Source organism: Marmota flaviventris, chromosome 8 (genome assembly GCF_047511675.1).
Source record: "Marmota flaviventris isolate mMarFla1 chromosome 8, mMarFla1.hap1, whole genome shotgun sequence".
In the NCBI taxonomy this organism is placed as follows: domain Eukaryota; kingdom Metazoa; phylum Chordata; class Mammalia; order Rodentia; family Sciuridae; genus Marmota; species Marmota flaviventris.
The window spans coordinates 94366225-94390880 of record NC_092505.1 but is presented as its reverse complement, the minus strand read 5'-3'; the positions used below and the strand labels follow the sequence as shown (position 1 = coordinate 94390880).

The 24656-nt window shown below is 38.3% G+C and overlaps 1 protein-coding gene across 6 annotated transcripts in view; it reads left to right on the top strand.

Annotated features, from left to right (window-relative positions):
- Fndc3b (fibronectin type III domain containing 3B) overlaps window positions 1-24656 on the top strand; it is a 326246-nt gene that overhangs the window by 214110 nt on the left and 87480 nt on the right. For all 6 annotated transcript variants that reach the window (XM_071615472.1, XM_071615470.1, XM_071615471.1 and 3 more), the window contains 3 exons: window positions 9132-9190; window positions 17753-17904; window positions 20663-20722. In XM_071615472.1, the coding sequence (XP_071471573.1) occupies window positions 9132-9190; window positions 17753-17904; window positions 20663-20722 (271 nt within the window). The remainder of the gene's footprint in view (window positions 1-9131; window positions 9191-17752; window positions 17905-20662; window positions 20723-24656) is intronic.

Sequence of the window (24656 nt, the reverse complement as noted above, 5' to 3'; positions counted from 1 at the left end):
TCTTGAAAACAATCGAAGACTTCTTTAACAATGACCTTGTGTATATCTACTTTGATGTGTGTGTGTGTGTGTGTGTGTGTGTGTGTGTGTGTGTGTGTGAATAAAAAGGGAAAATGTTAGGAGTGGACGGCTCTGGTCCTCAGTGTAGTCTACACTCTGGAGAAGAACCCCTCCAGGTAGTATCCCCATATAGCCATTTCCTGCCTGCTGGTCTCATCTTAACTTTTCATGTTAGTTCATTTCTCAGTTCAGTGCATTTAGAAGACAGTTCATTTTATTTCCTGGACCTGGGCAGATGGTGCTGTCTGTTTTGATTATCTATTTTTTTAAAAGGCAAATGTTGATTGGAAAGAACAAGAAATGAAGCACAAGGAGATTAAATTGAGAACAGAAATTATATGATCCAAGAAGAGCCAAATGTGTTCTGTTTTTCTACTTAAAGCTTACTACAGTTTGTATTCGAGTGCCTAGAGTTCAAATTTGGTATATTATAAAATGTTTCTTTTATATCAAAATATGAATTTGGAGTTATCGTGTCTTTAGTTTCAACTTTGTTTTCTAAAAAATAGGGAAGCTAGAAATGCTAAGATGGTTTTCTCTTTCTAGTCACATTTAAATAAGAAAATCCTTTAGTAAGAGTGTTTTTTGACTAAAATGGTGGGATAATTCTGTTTCATGTTACTGAAATACCTCACTTGCAGTCTAGTGGTACTTTGCAGTATTTACTGTTTGCTCACATAATCCTAAACCTTGCAAAACAGAACCCCAAGTGGACAAAGGGGACCAGAAAACAGCTGGAAGGGCCTCCTTGGCTGCATTTGGGACAAATTTGACATCTCAAAGAGTAATGATGATAATGGAGCATTACAAATTTTAACACATGGAATAGAAAAGAACCTGAATTCATAAGATACTAGTTAACAGAAGGAATACATAATTAGAAAATATCTTCTTGCATCTACCAATATAATAATGCCTTCTTTTTTTTTGTTTGTTTTCATTTTTGTACAAGGGATTGAATGCAGGGGCACTGAGCCACATCCCCAGGCCCTTTTTTTTTTTTTTAAACATATATATTTTATTTAGAGATAGAGTCTCACAGGGTTGCTTAGGGTATCACTGAATTGCTGATGCTGGCTTTGAACTTCGATCCTCCTGTCTCCTGAGTCGCTGGGATTACAGGTGTGCGCCACTGCCCCCACTGTAATAATACCTCTGACAATGAACATTGAAGTACACTATAACCATCTCTAATTGAGAAGAAGATCTTTTGACAGTAGGGAAAGGTGTAGGCATCTTCTTAACCATGCCATTAAATTGAGTATCCCCAAATGGTTTAAACCTCGTTTTGGGCTTCCTCATGTCACAAAACAGGAAGTACATCTGTATGTAAATTTAAAATCCATTTAAATATGGATTGTAGATTAGATTTTATTGCACTCCTATTAAATCTCTTGGTTGTGATGTTTACATGGTTATATTGGAAGTCCTTGTTCTTAGGAAGGCATGCCAAACTTTTGGAGATAAAGTGTTATAAGGTCAACAACTTCCATTCAAATGTTTCTGAAAAAAGTGTGTGTGTGTGTGTGTGTGTGTGTGTGTGTGAGAGAGAGAGAGAGAGAGAGAGAGAGAATGTAGAGATAAAGCATGAGCCTGCAAATACAGCAAAATGTTAATTGGTCGATCTAGGTGAAGACTATTTGGGTATATTTCTTAGCTCAGGCTTCTCTAGCAAGATACCATAGGTAGCTTAAACAACAAACATATATTTATCCCAGCCTGGGGTATCTAGGATCAAGGCGCTGGCTGACTTGTAGTCTGGTGAGTTCCTGCTTCCTGGTTCATAAAGCACAGCTTCTCACTGTGTCCTCAGACAGCTGAGAGAAGTAGCACGTTCTCTCGAGACTCTATCAGGTACTAATGCCGTTCATGAGGGCCCCATAGGACTCCATCGAGCTCTAATCACCTTCCAAAGACCCCCATCTCCCACTACCACCACATTACAGGATAGGCTTTCAACATATGAATTCTGGGAGAACATAAAGATGCAGCCAATAATAGTGTTTATAGTGTGCCTCCAGCTTTTCTGCAGGTTTAGAATGTTTTAAAAATGTGTATATTTACAAATTGGGCAATTCCACACAAAATTTTGTATTTTCATATTCCCTGAAAAAAATGGGAATATCTGTTAAACTTAGACCCCACAAATGGGACAATGGGGCTGATTTCCTCTGAGCTTGTATTGCTATTTCTGAAATTCAGTAGAAAGAATGATTTTCTTTGTAGTTGTAGTGCATTCCATTAATTGAGTTATTGCTTGAATGCACTACAACTGTCCCCTTCAGATAAGCAGGGGCATTTCCAATTTTCTATAGTTCTTACCCCCATTTTATTTATATGAGATGCTGAGACTCGAACCCAGTGCCTCACACATGCTAGTCAAAAACTCTACCACTGAGCCACAGCCCCAGCTCCTTACCCTTCTTTTTTGCCTTACATGTTTATTGACATAACCTTTCCAGTAGCTATAGGCATTGTGATATGTAACCCTTGCTGATTTCCTGAGCAGGAGAGGTTATAACATGGATACAAATGACCTTTGCATATTCAAGTGATTCTAGTGAGTTACTGGAGCCCTAGCACATGAAATTAGTCTGGATTTGATCCCCACTTTAGCTGATGAGTTCTTATCCCCAAACAGTTTAGTCGTATGAGACATAATTAACAAAATGTTAATATTAAAACTTCAACACTTGCTATATAGGTGGTATAAATACTAAAATTCTCTTTCAGTTGTAATGTGTTACAGAATCCTGCTTTGTGGATTCCGCCTGCCAGTCCTCATAGTCTTGCAAAAGTATTGAATAAGCTACTTGAAAAATTTTCAGTGTGCCATGCCAAGTCTTAATGAAAAAACATTTTGTGGAAACGTTTATAGATGCCGCTGCAGAAAGTAGTGTATAAACTTTAATTACCTTTGTAAGTCGTTCTATCCTGTGTTTAAGCAACTGCCTTCCTGTTACACACCCAGGGAGGGCACCAGCTCTTGCTGGATAATCATGGAGTTGAGCCTTCCCCCAAAATAAAAGAACTATATCTGGCACAGGTTAGGCTCAACAAGCTAGTAAACAGTTCAAACACCTGGGGGAAGAAAAGGAAAGGAGGACTGGTGTTAGTGTTAAGCTTGCCAAACAAGTTCATCTACCTAAGACCCATTTTTGTGGAGTTTTCATCCTATTTAATTCGGAATTTTTAAAATACTAGCTGCTTTTGTCCAGTTCCACACATGTATTTGATTTTTGCCTTGTGACATAACCGTAAGAATATTTCTTAAGGAATTCAACAAAAATAGAATCTCCCAATATTTCAGGCAGAATCCAATTTAGTTGACATCAAAGAAGGTAACTAAGAGACAACCCTTGAGTTGATGTGGGAGTCCAAAAGGGTATCTGGTACCTTCCATTTCCCCTAAATACGAAGGCTTCTATATTGCTTGTCTTACTACTTAAGGTGCTGTACAGCCTTTGCCCACAGGGGCCCGTGGCCTATGGGTAGACCTTGGGCCAGGAAAGAAGATCATTCTTTCTACTGAATTTCAGAAACAGCAATACAAGCTCAGAGGAAATTAGCCCCCGTTGTCCCATTTACATTCTCTGGCCATTCCTCCTGTCCAGCTGGGCACTCCACCTGCAGAAAGAATTTCTTTCTCCTTTTTCTCCTCCGCTCTTTCAGGTTCCAAAATCTGATTGGAAACCAAAGCAATCCTGAAAGTATTTTCCTAGGACCAGAATGCAACTTTTCACATAACTTATGTTCGCCTGCCATTTCTTTTTCACTGTTTAGTGGCCAGTATTCCTTTGACTTCCTTTCAGAATTTCAAATGGAATAATCACTTAACCAAGATATTTCTGGAAATTTCCCTTTGGGGATTAACTGTGTTGTCCTTATTATGTAAATTATTCTTTGGTGGTGATAGATGTCTTTAATATTTGAATTTAAGACCATTACCTGGAGATCATAATTACTAAATAGAGGTTTTTGGATAATTAATCCTATTTTTGTGGGCACTTATTGATTCCTGTTTCCCCTAGCATAAGTATTATTTTAAATATGATGATAGCCAATTTATTTTCTAAGTGGAAAAGCATCTAAAAGCATTGTTAATATTTTCTTCCTTCATCCCTATTCATTCTCAGAGACATTAGGAAACACTGATTTTGTATCTAGTTTGTCCTTATTATTGAATAATGTTTTTGTTTTACATTCAAAAGTATTTATTTTAGTTTATTGATGATTTTTTTTTTTTCAGTGCACAGTATTCAAGATTGAATTCAGGGGTTGTCCACTGAGCTACAAACTCAGCACTTTTTATTTGAGACAGGGTCTTGCTGAGTTTCCCAGGCTGTCCTTGAACTTGTGATCCTCCAGTCTCAGCCTCTAAAGCAGCTGGGATGTAGGCAAACATCCATGCCTGGCATCATATTCATTGTTTTCTTTGACTTTAAGCCTCTTATCGACAAAATGGGCCTGTGTATACGCTGCATATTTTCTATCCCCTTAGTTGATTATGCATGGTTTGTTAAACAGAGTACCTATGTCACTTCCTTGGCAAATCTGAGAAAGCATTTTGTGTTATGACCCGCGAATCTGCAAATGAGCCCTGTGGATGAGAGCTAGACTGAAGGTTCAGAGAGAAATGATCTTGACCTCACTTCATTGGAATGAAGGCACTGCTACAACCATAAATACATTCTATAGCTTGCAGCTATGTGTGGAGCTGTATTTCTTTTCTAAGAAGGAAAAAATGTAAAACAAACCAAAGAAGTAAACTGTGTTTATAAGGGGGATATTTTAATTAGTTTAGGCCTTACAGTTATTCAAACAGTCTGAATTTAACGTTTCTTTTTGGAGCAAACATGAAAACCACTATTTACGGAAAGTTTAAATTTCACATGACACATCTTCCTTCTATGTGTGTGGGGTTTTTTTGTTTTGTTTTTTTCTTTTTAAAAACTATATTTGCTTTGCTTGTGTATTTTTATTTTAACCTTCCCTTTGCTAAAAATGCTTTATTTTCTTTGTAGGAGAGTTTCCTTGGGGGAAAGAAAGACTTAAAGAAAGATTTGAGTCTCGGAGCTGAGCCCCTTCCCTTTTTTGGCATTTCCAAGTAGGCTGGTTCTCAGCTCACTGAGGGCATGTTTGAACTAGAGCCTCCCATCTTCACACTTGCTCAAGAAATTCTTGCCCCTGAGTGTACCTGAATCTGCAAAAGTCAGCTCACCTTCTGGGTGTGATGCTGTCCTGAGTGCCTGGCATCTGTGCTTCTTCCTTTGCAGGGAAAAGTCTTTCACATACTAAGGTGACAGGATAGGAAATTTGGTTGTCATGTCCCTCTAACCAGCCAGTTGCCAATGAAATTGAAACAGGAGGATTTATCTGTTTGCTTACCTTATAGCCAAAAATAAAAATAAAAAAAAGAAAAGAAAAATACAAATTGTTCTCTATCTAGTTTTGCTTCAAAACTCATTTACTTGCTATAAACCAGAAGGAAGTAGGCAGCCCTGAGGATGAAGAAGGGAAGCTTGTCTGTTTCCTTGCATGGGGCCGTCTAGGACATTGTCTTGTTTAGTTTGCACACATCAAGTTCTTAGGGGCAAAAGCAAAAAGAAGACATAATTTTCCTTTAAACTTGATAATAAAAGAAGATATCCTAAAGGCAAATCATAGTTATTCTTTTTTGTTTTACTTAGTTTTGTGAGGAATTAGCTAGTCTTCCTTTTCTTCCTCTCCCTTTTACAATATGGATATGGGGTGGGGTGGAGTGTGTGTGTGTGAGAGAGAGAGAGAAAGAGAGAGAGAGAAAGAGAGAAGGAGGGAGGGAAAGGGAGAGAGACAGAAAAGCTTGATCCAAACTCTGATATACACTCTTCATATATTCATACAGCTGGGCTCAGAAGCTATTCTATGCAGAGGGTGCTCATTGATCAATTGCTCTGAGGCAATCATACTTAAATCGTGCTTAGGGAAACGTAGGACAAGAGCTTAGTTAACTCAGTTATTTAGGAACTAGAGTAGAGTATTTTGACATTTTCATACCAAACTGTTAGCTTTCACACAAGAGTTTATTTTATATGTGGTAACTGTCACTTTAGTTCAGTTAAACAGATTTTATTTTCCCTTCTTATTTGTGCAAACTGTGTGCCTGGGATTTATTTACTTATTTTCCTGTTCAGTAGTAGCACAAATGGAGAAGCATTAAGTGAATGTGGTATAAATGCATTTTTTTTCTTTTTTGCAAATTTGTGATTAGAAACTTGAAAGGAGGACAGAATTCCAGTCTGGCTTTGATGCTGCCTTTCCTCTTGTCCAGCAGTGTGGTGACCAGACACAGGAGGCGGCAACTGTGTTCTATACTCTCCTCATCTTTTTATTTTTGTTCATTTCAGAATCCTTCATTTATTTGGCTCTATGCATGACCCACTTACTACTTTTTTCTTTCTCTCAAATTACTTTTTTCTTCCTGGATCAATGGCCTTTGCTCCATAAGTTGGAATTCCAAGTTTATAAAAAAAAAAAAAGAAAAAGAAAAAACCCACAAACACTCTTGTGTGGCACGTAGGGGGTCTTTGCTGTCTTCCCTTCCTCCTGCCCACCTCAAGTGCAGACACCCCAGATTCTTGACTCTCGGGCTGTCTCACATTCCCAGATCCCTGTTCACTCAGATACAGTCAAGGGTTCTACTCACTTTGGGACCATGTACAAGGCATTTTCTGACATCCCTGTTTGAAAGCAAGGTGGGAGGGGGATCTCCAGTTTTTGTGGGACAAAGCACCCTTTTAAAATCCTTTGTTTTTCAGATATCATGTCTAATGCATAGTCCTGAGGCGTTTTCCTTTGCAAGTCTCTTTACTTCTTCCCTTTTTGGTTGAGCAGGAGGTCATCCTTGTTCTCCTCTAAACTTTTATTACCTCAAGAATGGGATCTGGCTTCTTGCTTGAGATAATCTAGTTGTGTCATTCATGACAGAAGGAAACATCACCCCCTTCAGCTAGTTACTTGAATGTTTTTAGCTATGTGTCTGTCCATAGGGTCTTTCAAAGCCTCCGCTAACCAGAGACGGGGAAAACTTCATCTTTAACAACTGAACCAGTTTATTTATTGCAATAGTTCTTAGATTTTGGTTTTGGTTTTTGGGTTTTTACTGAAATTAACTTTTGAGACATGTTGTATTTGCAGTTTATTTAGTAGGGGCCTGCAGAAAATGTGAGGATTTGTCTACTTTTGATTTATAAGTACAATTCATTATCTTAATATCCATCATTTATCTCTATCATGTATAATTGTAAATACAGGATTATAAATGAGCTTGTGATTTTTGGTTTTGTAAATGTGGATTTTCTTTTAAAAGGTTGCTGTTTATGGTATTACCACTGGTTTTGCTCAACCAAATAAATAGAAAACAGATTCTTCTAAACAGAACACAATGGGGAAAATGAAGACCTAAACTACAAGTTTTTGTTGTTCTTAACATAGACTTTTTCATTTGTTCAGTCAACAAGTATCTTCTGAACTCTGGCCATGCAGGACCTGTGCTGGGTGCTGAAGTACTGTGGGTAGATAGTGACCATGTCCTCAGCAACCTGCAGCCTATTTGTGTATAATCCAAAAGGAACATACTCATTACCTTTTAAAGCATCATGAAAATAAAAACAAAAAGGAATATGTCATAGAGGCCTGTAGAGGTCCACAGAGTTTTAAATATCTGGCTCTTTTCGGGGGAGGGGGGGAATGTGCCTACTCTAGGTCTGTAATATATCTGCCTTCCTGAACCTTGCATGGGAAAGATCAATGAAAAGCAAGGGAAAAACAGAGGAGAAAATTCTTCTCAGATTTTGATAACATGTAAGAAGGTAAAAGGATCTGGTAGTGCCAAAGTTAGGCTGAGGCAAAGGGTTGTGGTTAGAGTGAGATTTTTTGAGGTGACTTGCAGATTAGACCTGAACAAAGAGAATGAGCAGCCCTAGGAGGAGCAGGGCTAACCCACTCTCACCCCAAGGCCCACCTTCTCCTTCCCCTTCCAGATGCAGGCTCATCCACAGAGCTCTGATAGCACTGGTTCCTAGAAAGCTTCTTGGGCACCCTCTTTGTAATTGTATCAAGTGTGTTTTGAAAATCAAGATGCTGTTCTGACAGATAAAATTTAAATTCTATCATTTATCCTTTTTTTCCGAGGTGGTTGGGGTGGGCGTGGGGGTGTGGTATATATACTTGCCACCTCATTCTCTACCCCAGGCACTTTTCCTCTTTCATTTCTAAAACATAATTCTTGCCCCCTTCTGAAACATGCCCATTTCCCCTTCTTGTTAAGAGACACATCATCCATCCGGTTGATCAGGCCGAAAACTAGAAACTGTCCTTGATTCTTCACGCTTTTTCACCATTGCCTGTTGCATCTTATCTTTTGACACCTACACCTCCAAAACTAGTTCTGATTTCATCATCTTTCCTACCTACTCTAGTCCAGGCCAGCTCTGTCCTTTAGATGATGGCACCAGTACTGATTGGTCTTTCTGCTTCCGCGATGACCTTTCTTATGTCCCTTGTTCACGCAGGATCAACACTGATCTCTGAAATCAAAGTAAGGTCATGTCCGTCCCTCCACTTAAATACTCCAGTGGCTATTGGGCAAATTAAAAAATTAGGAACTATACCTACATACATGTGTACATACATATTGAACTAAAAAAATTGAACTTCCAGGCCTGTGTGGACTAGCCATGGTCTCTTTGACCTCATCTTTCTACTACCCTCTGTCTCTAGCTGTGTTGGTCTTCCTACTTAACATTCTTAAGACCTTTTTTCCCCTTGGTTTTTGAATTGTTAAGTAGAACTTTGTAATGGTTGACATTGTGGTTATTTAAAACTGTGCAGTGGCGAGTTAATACAATCATAGTGAAATTCTCACCCCCACCCCAAAGACAATCCTGATTTCATTATCAGCTTTGTGGTACCAAAAACTCATGGTTAGAAGCAACTGACTGAATGATAGCTTTAGTTAAAAGGCCTCGGGGAAGGAAACTGACAACCTTATTGCCTTCTAATGGTATTGTTTTTCTTTTTTTGCAATGCAGAGTATGAGTTGGAAGTAAAGAGAGTGCAAGACATTCTTTCGGGAATAGAGAAGCCACAGGTATGTCTTCTGGATTTCTCAGCATATATTACACTTTCTTAAGTATCTCAAACATTCTTTTCTTTCACCATGCAGTAGGTACTAGAAACTGTCCTTGATTATTTACAAACTGAGAAAATAGTGGTCACTTATTAAGGGAGCATGAAACTATAGAACAGCAGCCTTCTGTGTAGTCACCCACTGAAATATCTTGGTTTAAATATCTTCAATATAATTTGTTATTCTTCTTAACTTCTAGGGGTGCTCCCCTGCACCCCCATACACACATCCCTCTCTGGGATCTACAGAGCAATTTTCATTTGATAATTTCCTTTTACCTATGTAAGTGTAGTAATAATAATTTTTGAAAATCTCAGAAACCCCAATTGTTTTTCCAGGTAAATTTCAAAAAGATATTCAAGTATTAAGCTGAGAAAAATAAATTCAGGACATTGGGTGCAGGGGCAAGAAAAAAAAAATTAGTGGGAGCTGTGATACTGTGAAGTTTTAAGTTTGATTTTGCCAGGTGCTTTGAAATTCAAGTGAAAAATTCAGAATGTTGATTCAGCCTTTCATGTGAGATTAGAGAGCCAAAGTTCTTTGGAGTGTTTTCTAGCTGAATTGGAAAACCTTGATTCTTCATGTGTTTCAAATACTGAGGCTTTTTCACAGAAGCGGCCAAACATGCCCCAGGGTACATAGTTGGGTTTGACTAAACCTGAAAGCTTGGGTGTGCTGGAGGAGGGGCACAGCAGGGCACTTGTGGAGCAGTGGGGCCTTGGTGAGGGCTGGGGAGTCTGTGTGCACATGTACCATCTGAGACAGAGCAGGCTGCCACTCGGGGTTTTTGAGCACAGAGTAATCTGGGCTGCATTTTCAGAATGATCAAACAGTTGGAAAATGAGTTAGAGCAAGAAGGAAGTGTTAAGAAATCTACTGCTACAGTCCTGGTGAGAGACTTGGGGACTCAGAATTAGGGTAATGAGGCCACGCATGTCAAGGAGAGGCTAGATAGAGACTAGGGCCATTCTAGAGATGAATTAGTAGGGCTTTCTAAGTGCTTTAGTCAGCTTTTTGTCCACTGTGACCAAAAGACCTGACAAGAACAACCCCAGAAGAGGAGAAGCTTATTTGGAACTCTAGTTTAGAGATCTCAGTCCATAGAAGGCCAACTCCATTGCTCTGGGGCCCAAGGTGAGACACAACGTCAAGGCAGAAGGGTATGGCAGAGGAGAGTAGCTCTGGACATGGCCATAAGGAGTCAGAGAGAGCTCTGCTCACCAGGGAGCTCTCACCCCAAAGTCATACCCCCAGTGACCTGCCTTCTGCAGCCACACTCTACCTGCCTACAGTTATCACCCAGTAAATGCCTATTAGGGGATCAGTGTACTGGTTAGGTTTAGGCTCTTATAACCTGATCATTTCACCTCTAAACTTTCTTGCATATGTCACAAATGAGTTTTTTGGGGACACCTTATATCTAAACCATAGCAATTACCTATTAGATTATCTAGTGTCATGAATAACTGGACTTTCAGGTCTAGATGCTTCCTCTTGGGAAATGCATCCTCTAAGACATCTCTCACATTTGCTTTCCATGCTCTTCAAGTGGATCTCTGTTGTTGTATTTAATACATCATACTCCATTTGCTTGTTTATGCATCTTTCACAGTTGTCTGCAGTTCCTCTAGGATAGGTTCATCTCTATGTCCTTTCTGTATCTTCAGTGCCATTCTTGGATGTGTTGTTTGTTCCCCTGGCCAAGCATTCAGAAAGATAAATGTAGTGGGCAGTCACAAGTGTCTGGTGGACTTGGTGCTGTGGTGAGAGGAGGATCAAGGTACTGATTAGGGGATCATGTGCCTAGGGATGATAGTTGTTGGAGTGGGTGATAGTTTTGTGGGTGAGAGAGGGTGTGTAAGGAGAGATAGAAAAAGTGGATGGGTGGGATCATGGGGAAGACTTTTATTTATAGTACAACAGAAAGAACAAAAATCCATAACGAAGAAAGAGGAGTCAAAATGAGAGAAAGAAGGCAGAGCAACATCTTCTTTCATTGTCCCAGATTTCACAAGACTTGACAGTCAGGTCTCAGTCGTGTTTGCACAGAAGTGCTTTCTTGCAGGTATTCCAAGTTATTTCTCTACTGCAAAAGTGGCACAAACAGTGTTTTTGTGGACGTGGTGTGCTAGCAAATAAAGAAAATATTTATTTGGTCCTTTACCTTGATCTAGCATTTATTAAATCCATGATCTTCACAGTGTTTTAGACCAGGGTAGACAGATACTCTTTTTGTAAATAGCTATGATATAATGTATAATATAGTAAGATTGTCATCTGAGAACTATTGTCTGTGTCACTTGGGAACAAGGATTGCTTGACCACAGAGCAGACACATGTTGGTTGTGCCATCCCACTCTGGCCAAGCAACTGTGTCACTATCATAGAGTGTTGGCGGGTCAGAGCTCAGTACCCTTTACCCTTGAATAATGTAGCAAGTACCCATTGTTCTCATTTGTTGCCCACAAAGTAGCCTTTTGAGAATTTGGCAGAGAGGAATATGTAAGGCAGGTTGATAGTATTACCTTGTCTACCAGATAATTTTGTTTCTCACTATGAATTAGTTAATTGATGATCTGATTTTATATATCTGGTTCTGTAAGTCTTATAATTAGTTTATTTTACCAATGCTGAGTCTTACTGACTCTGGGTGCCAACTAGATTGAGTGTCTAAGTCTAAGACAGCCAGACCTGTTATATTTACTCAGGTAAACACCACAGATAATGGCAGGTGTTAGGGGCCACCATCTTACCTGGATGTGACCCTTTTTATACCTTACACCAAACTCATAAAATGGCTTTGGGGCTAGAAATCCAGGCAAAAGATGACATTTCCATATCAGCATAATTTAGGGGGGTACAAATACAGTGAGTGGAGCCACGGATTTTTCTTAGTCTTATAAAGTGAGAGTTGTCAGTTTTGCTCTGCAGGCAGCATACTGTCTAGCATGGAAAAGCCAGGCAGAGGAACTCTCGGGAGATGAGTAGAAACAACAAAGTCTTAAGTAGTTCTAAACTCTAAATCAGCTTTCTTACTGAGTGTTTTTTAACAGTGAGACTTACATCCTACATTTTCAGCAATTTGATAAAAATCACATCACCTGACAAAAAGTGGTGTCATCGATATGTGGGTGGTGGTTGATGCCAACCACCCTCTTGGGTCAGGGACACTGGATGGCATGGTAAGCATGTCCAGGTTGCCCAGGTTGAAGGCGTTCCAGACAGTCCCTCTGGGGTCTAGAGGGTGGGTATCTTCAAGAGCGGGGGTCATTCTGCCTATTATACTGCTACTGTTCCTCATAAATATCTTCTACCTGTTAACAGCCCACTCATCCTTCCCAGCCCAATGAGTTGTTTATATAGTTTTTGTCTCTCCCTTCCTTTTTCTCCACCTCTTACTCTTTCTCTCTGAAGTTTTTATTTATGATGGTGTCTTACTTATCTTTGTGCTATTACCTAGCACTGTCCTTGGCACATAGTCAACCCTTAACAGATGTTTGCTGAATAAATGTGACTGACTGTAGTGGCTGTAGTTAGATTCTGGCAGGTAGCATCAGAGTACGAGGCTCAGCCAGTGTGGACCGATGCTGGGACAGCCAGGTATCAGAGTGCAAGGCAGCAGCCAGGAGGAGAAGACTGGTACACTAGAGGAATACACTTGATGTTTTCCTAAGTGGTTGGGGAATTACTCTGATGGTGGTGCTAGATGTAGTCTCCACATGCTGGTGGGTTGTTTATTTTCTGGATGTAAGTCAATGTAACCTAGAATTGTGGTGCTACATTGTTTCTCTTCACTTATGTTTAGCTTGTAGAAACAATTGATTTGTCAGGTTTTAGAAGTGAGAGCTGAGAGGCATGCTTCCCTGAGAGGTAGCTCCTAGAAAGATAAACAGCAGCTCCTGGGGAATGATCGGAGGTGCAGAGCACTTAAGTTATGGAAGCAGAGGATGGTGACATTTTTAGATCTGAGTATCATTTTTCTTTGACCTTTTCCTTCTTCAATTATATTCCTTTGTGTTGTTATTTCTTGTGATGATTCTTTAAAAGTGAATTCAGTATTTTTATGGTAATATTTCCTTAGCATATTCTTTCATCAGATCAGTAGACTTCCTACATAGTTAAATCCAAAGGCCAGACCTAATTTAGAAGCTATTGACTTACAAAGAAGTATTTTTGATGTAAGAGTAACAATTTAGTAACTATGAAAGAAAATGGTGTTTCTGATCCAAATAGTGAATATCATTTCCATATAATAAATTTTGAGAATAAAAATTGTAAAATTTTACAGAACAGTATTAAAATACTAAGTTGATCAGAAGAGAAGGCACAAAGAGAAAGAGAGGGTAGGATTACTTGCTAAACAGCTACAAGGTAATAAGATAATGCAGTTTTCTAATTCACACACAGAACTACTCTTAAGTTGCCAGGAGGCTTTCTCCTCTCCCTCTCTTCCTTCTTGGTACTAGGGATTGAACCCAGGGGTGCTCTACCACTGAGCTATAACCCCAGACTTTTTTTTTTTTTTGGAGACAGGGTCTGTCTAGGTTGCTGAGGCTGGCTTCAAACTTGTGATCCTCCTGCCTCATCCTCCCAAGTCTCTGATATTACAGTTATATACCACTGCAGCTGGCTTCAAGTTAAGATCTATATTTAATAAATATATGGGCAAGGACTGATTTCTAATCAGTATTTTGATCATTTAGAAATAGGTAATTTGTGGGCTGGGGTTGTGGCTCAGCGGTAGAACGCTTACCTAGAATGTGCAAGGCGCTGGGTTTGATCCTCAGCACCACAGAAAAATAAATAAAATAAAGGTATTGTGTCCAACTACAACTAAAAAAATAAAAAAAAGAAATAGGTAATTTGTACTTAAAATCAGTTTAATTTAAACATTTCATATGCAGACTTACACTAGTATACTACATAACAGACCCTTTATGTCACTAGTACAGAAACAATATCAGATTGCATCTTATCCAATAATTTCATAACTAGAGATCTACACTTATCATCATTAAAGGGAGTTCAATTTCCAGTTATGGCACATTAATTAAACATCAGCAAGCCAGTTAGTTTTATGCTGCTGAACACTTTTGAAGGAGGAATCAACAGCCATGATGATCATTGTGATGATCCAACTAGTATACCCTTGCTTACTTCACTGGTTACGCTGGCAAGAAACTTTGAGCACAGAGAAACTTGGAATGTGAAGTTCCTGAATGAGTGCTGCTGCCCTGATTAGGCTTGAACCCAAAGGAGTTCCTAGAGTTCCAGAGCTCTTACCAAGGTGTCACCTCCCAGGACACTTGGAGTAAACACATCAGCTGCTGGAGATTCACCCCTACGTGACAATCTCTTGAAAGACACGCTGTGATTTCCTGGAATCAGCCTTGAAATGGCAGTGAGTTCCAAGTTTTAACTAAGGCCAAGAGCTCTTTCTCTTAGGATTCCAGTACCTAAAAAAGGGAGACTGGAGGTCAGGCGGAGTCATGGAAGGGAGGGAACAGGAGTATGGACAGGGGTTGGCCCCAGAGGTGGTCGTAATATGGGTGTTAGTCAGCTTAATTCAAGAAAGAAATTCACAGAAACTGCTTTTTTTTTTGAAGAATGATGCTGAGTTCCCAAAGCACATGTCTGATAGGCTGGTATTGGAAGGTTGCATGACCACAAGTACCATGATCACATAGCAATCTGCCTTCTGAAGCCTTGCTTACAGTTTAGGAAATGTTTTACATCTCTGTTCTGTTGAATGATAAGCAAGTTTTCAAGAAAAAAAAAAGTAGATTTGTGATAACTATCACAAAAGGTAAAGTATAAAAGGCTGCGAATTTATGGATATTTGTTCAGTATCTAGAATGCTAGCATCTGACCGAGCTTTTTTGAAATACACTGGTACTTCATACCGCCATTCATAGAATCAGTGTCACTACATGCTTTGTTCTGGGAATGGTGCAAAGCAGCCATTTGTCACCTCAGTGACTATCTCACAGAACCTAATCAGTCTCTATAAACTGAACTCTTCACAGCAAAATATCTCCCTCTAAGTTACAAATCAAATATGATACCCAGTACCTTCAGGATTGCTCATCAACACATGTAAAGGGATTCAGCAAATACACTGGTGTACAGAAGGAATTCTGTCTTCAAATCCCGTGAAGGAAACACTAAAAAAAAAAAAAAAAAAAAAAATCAGGTCATCTCAGTATTATGAAATAAACACCAAACAGAAGTACTAGGGAAATGTGGCTGGAACACAAAGGCAGCGGTGATTGCTCTGACCATGGGCTCTGGAAGGGCAGCTCAGAGCCCTTTCCTGAACCAGTCTCGGTGCTCGGGCTGCCTCTACAGTGTGTGTCCATCCTGAGTCCCTCACACACCATTTCTCCTTACCTGGTTGGCACTACGTGAGGACCAAGATCATATCTTAATCATTCTTATGTCCATAGCCCCTCACAGAGTGACATGTGGTAATTAGATGAATAAACAAAGGTAGCATGGAACTGGGACTGGAGGTTAGTTAAAACCAAGAAAGTGGGAAAGTCCATAGCTAAGTGACAAGGTCCTGAGGGGAGTGGAGAGGCACAGTGAGAGGAGCCACTAGGCTGTCATATTCCCTTTGCTTTATTTTCTATTTGACTATGATTTAGGCTGTGCCCTTCTGAAGTCCCTCTGTATAGTGGGTGGGATGGGGTGGGGTAGACAAACGACATAAACAGGATCAGCAATGACAGTGATATCCACGAGGCTCTGTGGAGCACAGGAGTGAGGATGAGTGAGAACTTCAGAGAAGGCTACTTGGACATTTTAGGCCCAGCTGGGGTCTGGAAGGATGTGGAGGAGTCTCACTAATAATTAACTAAATATATCACAATGTTCTACCTACATAGAACAGAATGGTATGAAATAATCTCTGCTAAAAGTAGAATAAATGACAGACTAAAAAAGGATACTCAGTATTTGTTTTCCGTATTTATTATTTGTGCATTCAAATTATTTTGTTGTATTTTCATATTCCTTATATAAATCAGTAACACAAATGGAAGATAAAATCAGTGACAGAATAGGTTACACATTTGCATATATTAACTAAATAATCTATAGCTATAAAGTCTTTGTGAACATTAAGCATTAGTATGTCATATTTATTTTTATTTTTTATTTTTTCCATATTTTTTATTGTTGCATTGTAGTTGTACACAATGTTGTTACATATTTGTACATGCACACGATATAACAATATAACTTGGCCAGTATCATTCCCCAGTATTTTCTTTCCTTCCCTTCCTTCTTCCCCCTCTACTGATGTCCCTTGATTTTCATGATGACCCTCCCCTTTTCTTATTTGTTTCTAATGTGTTATCCAGACCAATGTCCAGCTAGCAATAAACAATCTTTACAAAATTAAAACTTTAAATTTCTGTTGTTAGATTTATTCTAAGGGATTAGACTACCCTTATTCTAAGGGTAGTTTAGATTGAGTTTATTAAAAAGAACCTCTGAGATGAAGTTTTGAGAGCTGGTTGCGGTGGCTCATACCTGTAATCCAGTATTTTGGGAGTTTGAGGCAGGAGGGTCACAAGTTTCAAACCAGCCTACTTAGTGACACCATATCTCAAAATAAAGAAAAAGGACGTGGGGTGTAGCTCAGTAGTAGAGCACCCCTGTGTCCAATCCCTAGTGCTATAACTAAATAAATAGATAAATAAATAATGAAGCTTGATTTGAGTAAAAATACTTTATTTGGGTAGGGGACCCAGAATGTCAGTTTGACAGGGAAGGGAAGGCAGGCAATACAGGGTCTGTTCATTTAACAGGTTCCCACTGAAGGGACCTGAGGTCTTTTCTGAGTATAACCCAGGGAGACAATGTCAAGCATGCCTCAGAGTAGTGCTAAGTAAGGGTGAAAAATTAGGATATTTGATGTCTTAGTCATGTGTTCAAATGAAGTCTTAAGCAGAGACTAAATCAAAGAGTTAAAAGCAGAGCTCTGAGAGGGGAAATCTTTACTTCCATTGTCATTTTCTGTCCCATATTGGCCTAGTCCTTGGTTCTAGTTCCCAACCCACATTGGGTTCTCCTGGGAATCACAGGACTTCAAAGGGAATGGAGTGAAAGGTGTTAGCTTTAAAGGAGGACTCGATACCAAGTGAGGCTTGAAGGCTTCCGCTCTTTGCACATCATGCAGTGGCCTACATGTAGAGCATTGAAATCTCCCATTCATCTTTCATCTGGACAGATATCCTTGGGTATGACTGATCATTTTGTTTTCTGGAAGGCTCGCTGCTCTTGGATAAAAGTTCACGTCATAAGGACAGATGTTGCAGCAGCTGTGGTTTGGTCTCAAGACTTCAACACGAGAACACCATATAGGATTTCTTTCATTATAATTGTTTACCTTGGGTTAATTCTTAGCCAGTTTTGTTTCACTACTTGTAATTATACGACTAGTAATTTCCAGGGGAAATTAGAGTCTTATCTAAGTGAAATGGATTTAAATGCTCTGTCCCATGTTTTTCTCCTCAGGTTTCCAATATTCAGGCAAGAGCTGTTGTGTTGTCCTGGGCTCCCCCTGTTGGACTTTCATGTGGACCCCACAGTGGTCTTTCCTTCCCCTACAGTTATGAGGTTGCCTTATCAGACAAAGGACGAGATGGAAAATACAAGATAATTTACAGGTAGTGTATGTTTCCATGTTTTTCTTTGCTGCAAAATTGCAATATTAGTGTTGTTAAAGAAAATAGAAAACAAAGGAAAAATGTATAGGCTTTGCAAGTTTTCCTTTAAATAGTTCATTTTAAGAATTAATTTTGTTCAAGTAATTATTTATCCGAACTGAGTGGTATAGAGCTACTTGGTATTGGTGAAATAGATCACTTGGTTATGTTAGCTATCAGTATGGTATTAATGAAAAATTTCCACTATTATTTATCAGGCCAAACAGTGACTATGTCTTTTAGTTTCTACATTCATTTTAAACAATCATCTGATCATCTCTTAACTTTTTAGACCCAAGCTTTTTTCTAGTCCTGTTTTAAAAAGATCTGTAGTATAATTTGCTTTCATCTCACTCGCCATGGTAGTTTTCCAGACTGTACTTAAAACAGATCATTCCAAGGCTTTCTTAAATGGTCAGAACATGAGCTCACAGAATAAGAACTTGGCCCCTTCTGCCTTGTGGATTTCCATGTAATTAACAGTTCAGACGATTTATAGCCATGTTCAAACGTGATAAAAATGTTAGGGTTAAGTTCTTTCCCCTTTGTACTTGCTTGGCACAGCTCACATGTGCAGAGCAGGAAATCAGCAAGTCAGTTTTGTCTTCACTACTTGTTCAGCCTCCCTGCAAGTGGCCCCAGAAGGCCTGCCCATGCCAGGGGAATGTGGTCACACACACACCCCAGTTCTTTCTCTGCCAGAGGTGTTTGTTTTCTCTCTCATTTTCCTGCCCTGTGAGTGCCACGGACTATGTATCTCCCCCTCCCAATTCCTGTTTCACGACTTGCTGCCTCAGTGGGTCTTCTGAACAAAAAAAGGGGAAGAGATAAGGAGCCTCCTCTGGCTTCCTGTTCTGCTCTGTCCTTGCTGGGCTCCTACAGTATCCCCTGGTTCTCCCAGCATCCACTTCTCAGAAACATGTCAATCCATATCACTACCCTGCAAAAAAAAAAAAAAAACTCTAGTGAGTCCCTCTGTACTTTGAGTAAAATCCTGTCTGCACTCTGGCTCACAACCATACTTTTCTGTTTTGAAAAATCAGAATAAGAACTCCAGAGAGTCATTTCCCCCACTTCACCAAAAAATGGATTTTATTTATTAATTTGATATTTTTGAGACTGGGCTCATTGTATTGTCCAGGCTGATCTCAAACTCATGAGCTCAGGTGATCTCCCTGCCTCAGCCTACCAAATAGTGGAGCTGTTGGCATGTGCTGTCACACCTGGCTAGCTAGTTTGTACAAATGCAGGATGATCACTGGGTGACAGGAGCTAGGACCTCATGTGCCCTGAGGAGCAAGGCAGGTAACAAAAGAAAGAAAAGTTCTACTTTCTAAAGTTGGAAATGAAAATTTCTTTGTCTGAGAGAACACTTGGCATTTAGTCTTAGACATTGCCTAGATTTGCTGATTTTTTTAGAGTTTTTGTTGGTTTGTTTTTTGTATGAGAGGTTGAAAATCTGAATTAATGTTAACTTTTCCATTTTAAAGTAGTATTTTAAATACTAGCATATTTAAAGGTGTAGTGCAAGTTTAAACAGCAGAGCTGCCGGCAAGCTGTGGATATAACTTCCCGTTTACAATTAAAAAAAAAAAATTGGGGGCGGGGGGGGAAGAATTTCAAACAAAACATTGCACAAATAGTGAGATCAAGATATATGAAGTATAATCTATCCAGATTTGCCTATTACTAACTTTTTTTTACCGTGTTTTCTTTAACCATTTGAACTCTTCTCTCTCCCTTTTTCTCTGCTATCTGTAGTTTCCGCACCCCCCCCCAAAAAATTATATGTATCACAGTCTTTTATCACTAAATATTTCAGTATATTTCCTCAAAATAAGAATACTTTTACAATCAGTGCATTATCAGCTTCATAAATGTTTTGATACAGTACTTTTATCTAATGACTGTCCATATTCTATTTTCATCAGCTGATCTGAATAATGTCTGCTGTTTTGAAAAATGTGATAGCATTTTTCTTCCTATTCAGGACAGGATCCAGTCTAGGTCAGACATTGCCTTTAGTTGTGTCCTCTCTTAGCCGTTGTACATTAGGAACTCTTCCACTGGTCTTTATTTGTCTTCTATAACACTCACATTTTTGAAGAATACAAAACAAGTCACATCTGCACCCACCCCCACCCCTACCCCACACACACCTATTGAAAAATTTTAATGGAACATTTCTGATTTTTGTATTGGTTGTTTCTTCATACGTTAAGTTGAGGTTCAGTTGTACCTTTTGATCAGATAAACAATCTAATTTTATATCTGATAGCTATTTAGTGCGTTGGTTTGTGAGGGATGCAGATTATGATTTCATCAAGGGTTCAAAGTTGAGGGAATCAAAGTTCCTGCCAAGATAAATCTGGGAACTGCCTTTGTTTGACAATGGTTATTTACTTGTTGATGTATTTGTTCACTTATTTGCTCTTGTGGATTTCTTTTAAGAAGTAACAAAATTTTTGGAATTTTATTAGTAAGTTAATTTTTTGTCACTTCCCAGATATAAGATGGCATCATTAAAAGGAATGTAACTTTTAAGTCCAAAAAATAATAATAATAGTAATACCCAATAAGAAATTCATTTCTGGTTTTTGGTGGATTCATATTTAATAGTTCTGTCTTATTGTCTGTACATAAGTATGAGTCACTAATCCAAAACCTGTTTTACTTTTGAAACTGGTATTATTAACTAATAAATGATTTTTCTTTGTAGTGGAGAAGAATTGGAATGTAACCTGAAAGATCTGAGACCAGCAACTGATTATCATGTGAGGTAAGTTAGGATATAAGAACTGAACTGTCTTGGAGAGTCCAGATTGAGCAAGTAAATCAAGTGCCCGCTTTTAAAAACTTTTGGTGAATGGCATTTGCCTAACAAAATTTTGGGCCTTTGGCCCACTGGCTATTCATTGCTGTCTGGCACTCTGAAGAACAGTGATCGGGAAGACTGAGATGTGCTTCTGAGGACAGAAAAGTAGATGATGCTCTGAACAGACATCGTAAAAATTTTTTAAAGTAATTTTTATCTTACAAGGTCTTCTCGGATCTATTGGACTGTGTTGTATAGCATATAGTATTTTCTTTATATAGATATATAAATTTTACTATGGATACATCAGTTGTTTATTATAGACCATACATACAAACTGTACATTCAGGCCAAAACACGGAAGAAGCTCTTTCTTTTTTTGCAAGAACACTTTTAAACTTTAAAAGCCAAAAGGTTTTGAAATAGGTAATGCAAACATTATTTTATCTCTGACAAGAATTGATTCAGTTTGACAAAACAACCCAAATAACGTAATGTAGTCTGAATTCTTTACTGTGATTTCTCCAGAATTCCTGCTATGCCTATTTAGTGGGTGCATTGGGGGTTTATCTTAGGCTGAAATCCAGCCAACCACAGACCTGTGAGGAGGAAAGCATCATCTAAATTATTACAGAGACCATCCAATTATTTAATGGTACATCTGTCCATCAAATTGTAAATAAGCAGGTTTCTGAATGTGGCCCATTAATTATCATGAGGCTTAAGTACTGGTTTGGAGCTGCACACATTGGCTATTTTGACTTCAAGGTACCTAGAAGTTCTATGCCATAATTTTCTCATTAAGCAAGGTGAGAAGGAATAGCTGGGTGTGGTGGTACATGATTAAAATGCCAGACTCTGAAAGCTGAAGCAGGAGAATCATGAGTTCAAGACCTGCTTCAGCAACTTTGGAAGACCCTGTCTCAAAATAAAAAATAAAAAGGACTAGGGTTATGGCTCAGTGGTAAAGTACCCCTGGATTCATTCCCCTGTGGGAATGATATTGGCCAAACTGTATTCTTATATTGTGTACATGTATAAATATATACAAAGAGTCCCACCATTATGTATAAACAAAATGCACCAGTATAAAATATGGAAGAAAAAAAAGGTGAGAAAACAGGGATGTGCTGAGTTATATCTTATTAGCCACAGAAATGCTTTAAAACTTAAGTTTAGCATAGTGTGTATATATAAGAGCAAGTTGTTTCATATTGTCATAAAGCACACATCTGCTTAGCTATTGTGTTGTTTAGATGAGCTCCACTGCAACCATCTCTGCCTGTTTAAATCAAAATTTATGGATTTTAAGTCAGTTAGCTTCTGCCCAAACTTCATATAATCTGAATAAACAAAAAGATTTGTGTAATTTGTGAAGTTAAGATGATAGTAGAAACAGTTTAACTGTTCTTCAAAATGCTTGATTTAACAACAAACCAAAAAATGTAACACCGTATAGGGAGGGAGTCATGTGAATGTTATACATTATTCATTGTTAACATATGTTTCCTTTTTTCTCCATGTTTTAACAATTTATTGTTATTGCTTTACTAAAGGCTTATTTTATTAATTTCCTGTTCATTCGTGAGCATACAATATCCTTTTAAAAAATGTAAATGTTATAGAACGACTACCCTTTATTTATCATCCTATCTCTTGTTTCCCTTCATTTCTTTTTGATCCCTTTTACAAAAAGTAAATTCTGAGAACACTTGATCATTTATTTTTATTACCGTGTTCTATGAACATCTTGAACTTCTGGGTAGATAAAAGAAACAATAGAGTCTCCAAAAGGAATAGGAGCATGAGTGGTTGCCATCTAGAGCCTTTGAATCTAATCTGAACTCTCTCCCGACACATTTGGGACTCTACATCTGTGACATGGGAAATGTACATGATACCTACCTCATAGACAACCCGAAGCATTACCACATATTGTTTGGTCTAGTTCTCTGCTTTCCAGAGAATTAGAAAATCCTCTCCATGCTGATGGTCTGTGTTAGTATATTAAAATTCTTTTTCTTCTAATAAAACCCTTAATAGTCCAAATTTTTTCTTTTCACCCTGCCTATTCCACAATCCATATAGAACTTTCCATTTAAAGTTTTCCTTTCTCAAAATAGAGAAGAAATACATCAAAATACTTTCTAAATTTTTATGTATATCTAAAAAAGATTTAAAAAAAAAAAAAAAAAAGAACAACAACAGAAAAAAAACTAGAGAAGAATCTGAACACTTCCAGCTTTTGGGTTTAGCTTCCTGGGCCTTGAATGCCTCTAGTGGGGGGGGGGGGGGCAGTGTGGTGCAAAGTGGACATAGCTTGGAATGTGGGTTTAATGGTCTGGCCTTACTGAGGGGATGTGCATAGGTAAGCCATTGGAACTTCTTTGGCTTTGTATTCATGTATTTAATATGAAGATAATGTTGACACCAACCTCAGAAAGATGTTGTGAAAGTGAATTACATGTGCAAAACTGGTGTAAACCTGTAATATTGTATAAGTATTATTCTTGTTTTGTTTTTCCAAGGTTGTTGCAGCTTTTCTAGTCTCAAAAAGGACTTTGTGACACAGTTTCTTTGAACTTGTTTGTAGTTTTACCACATCACTTATTTTTTTATTGAGAAAAATATATCGTACTTGCCACTGGGAAAAGAAGGAGCAAAATCTCCTTTATTGAAGATATAGTTAACGATTTCAAAGTCTCGATTGCAGCAATATAAGCTTTTTATCAGAAAAAGTAAGCTCAAATAACTTTTCAAATTCAGTAGTCATCGGTGGGGCCTCAGAAGACTCTGTGGAAGTACCTTTCTTACTAAATTTTCATAACAACTACTACAAAAAAATTCAGTTACTGTACAGTTGCAAGATGGGCAGTTAATCCATGGCCATTTTTAAATGTATGTGCATTACCAACTTAGATAGTATTACCATGGTGGAAGTTTATAGAGTCATTAAAGAAGGTTAAGATATTTATTTTACAGCTCCAGATAGGCTGCATTTTCTCTTCTGATTCCTAATATTGCACATTTTTATTAAGACCTACAGAAGCCTCAGTTCAAAAATACGTCTTCCTTACTTTGTGCATTGCAGTCTCCCCTGTGGCTTCTGTTCTCACGTTTCTTTTTACTTTTGATTTTGCTGCTCTGATTCCATCCTGTTCACACTTATTGTCCAATATCTTCATGCTCCAACATGTTAGTGTTATATGAGTTCACCAATCAGATATACAAACCTTCTTTTAGTTTGGTTTGTTTATTTACTTTTTAAGTAGCAGTCTCTGACTCATTGAGTCCTGTCATTGAACAGCCTGGTGCTTAACTCAGCCCCTTGGTAAGAGCAGTTCTTCTCATTGCTTTGGGGATTTACTGAGACAAGTGGTATCCTTTGGATAATGCTGCAGGTCATGTGCCTGTGGCTGTTTGTATTGGCATCTGCCGTGCCATTGGAGGCTGAATTCCATATCTAAAAAAAGATTAAAAAAAAGAAATTATGCCCCATGACATTTCACATTTCAAAAATGTTTCTCACCTCTTGTTATAATTTTTTTGTATCATTGATACACATGTATTCAACTACAATTCCTTTTTTATTTCTCGTAGTGATTTGAAGAAAATAATGCCATTCTATTCTTTTATCCATTAATTTGCAAAATTTAAGTCTTGGGTCTTGGCTTGATTTTGATTAAAATAATCACCTTTTTATTTGTTACTCAGTTCTTAAACAGATTGCCTTTTTTGGTGTAATGTTGACTCAGTGTTTAAAAAAATAATTTATAGTTGTCAAAGAATAGTGTTTTCATAAATTATATTGTGTTGTATATTGTATAAAGCCACTGATAACAAAGATCTTGGTTGTGAGGGATTTTATGTGAGGAAAATGGCAGAAATAAAAAAAATC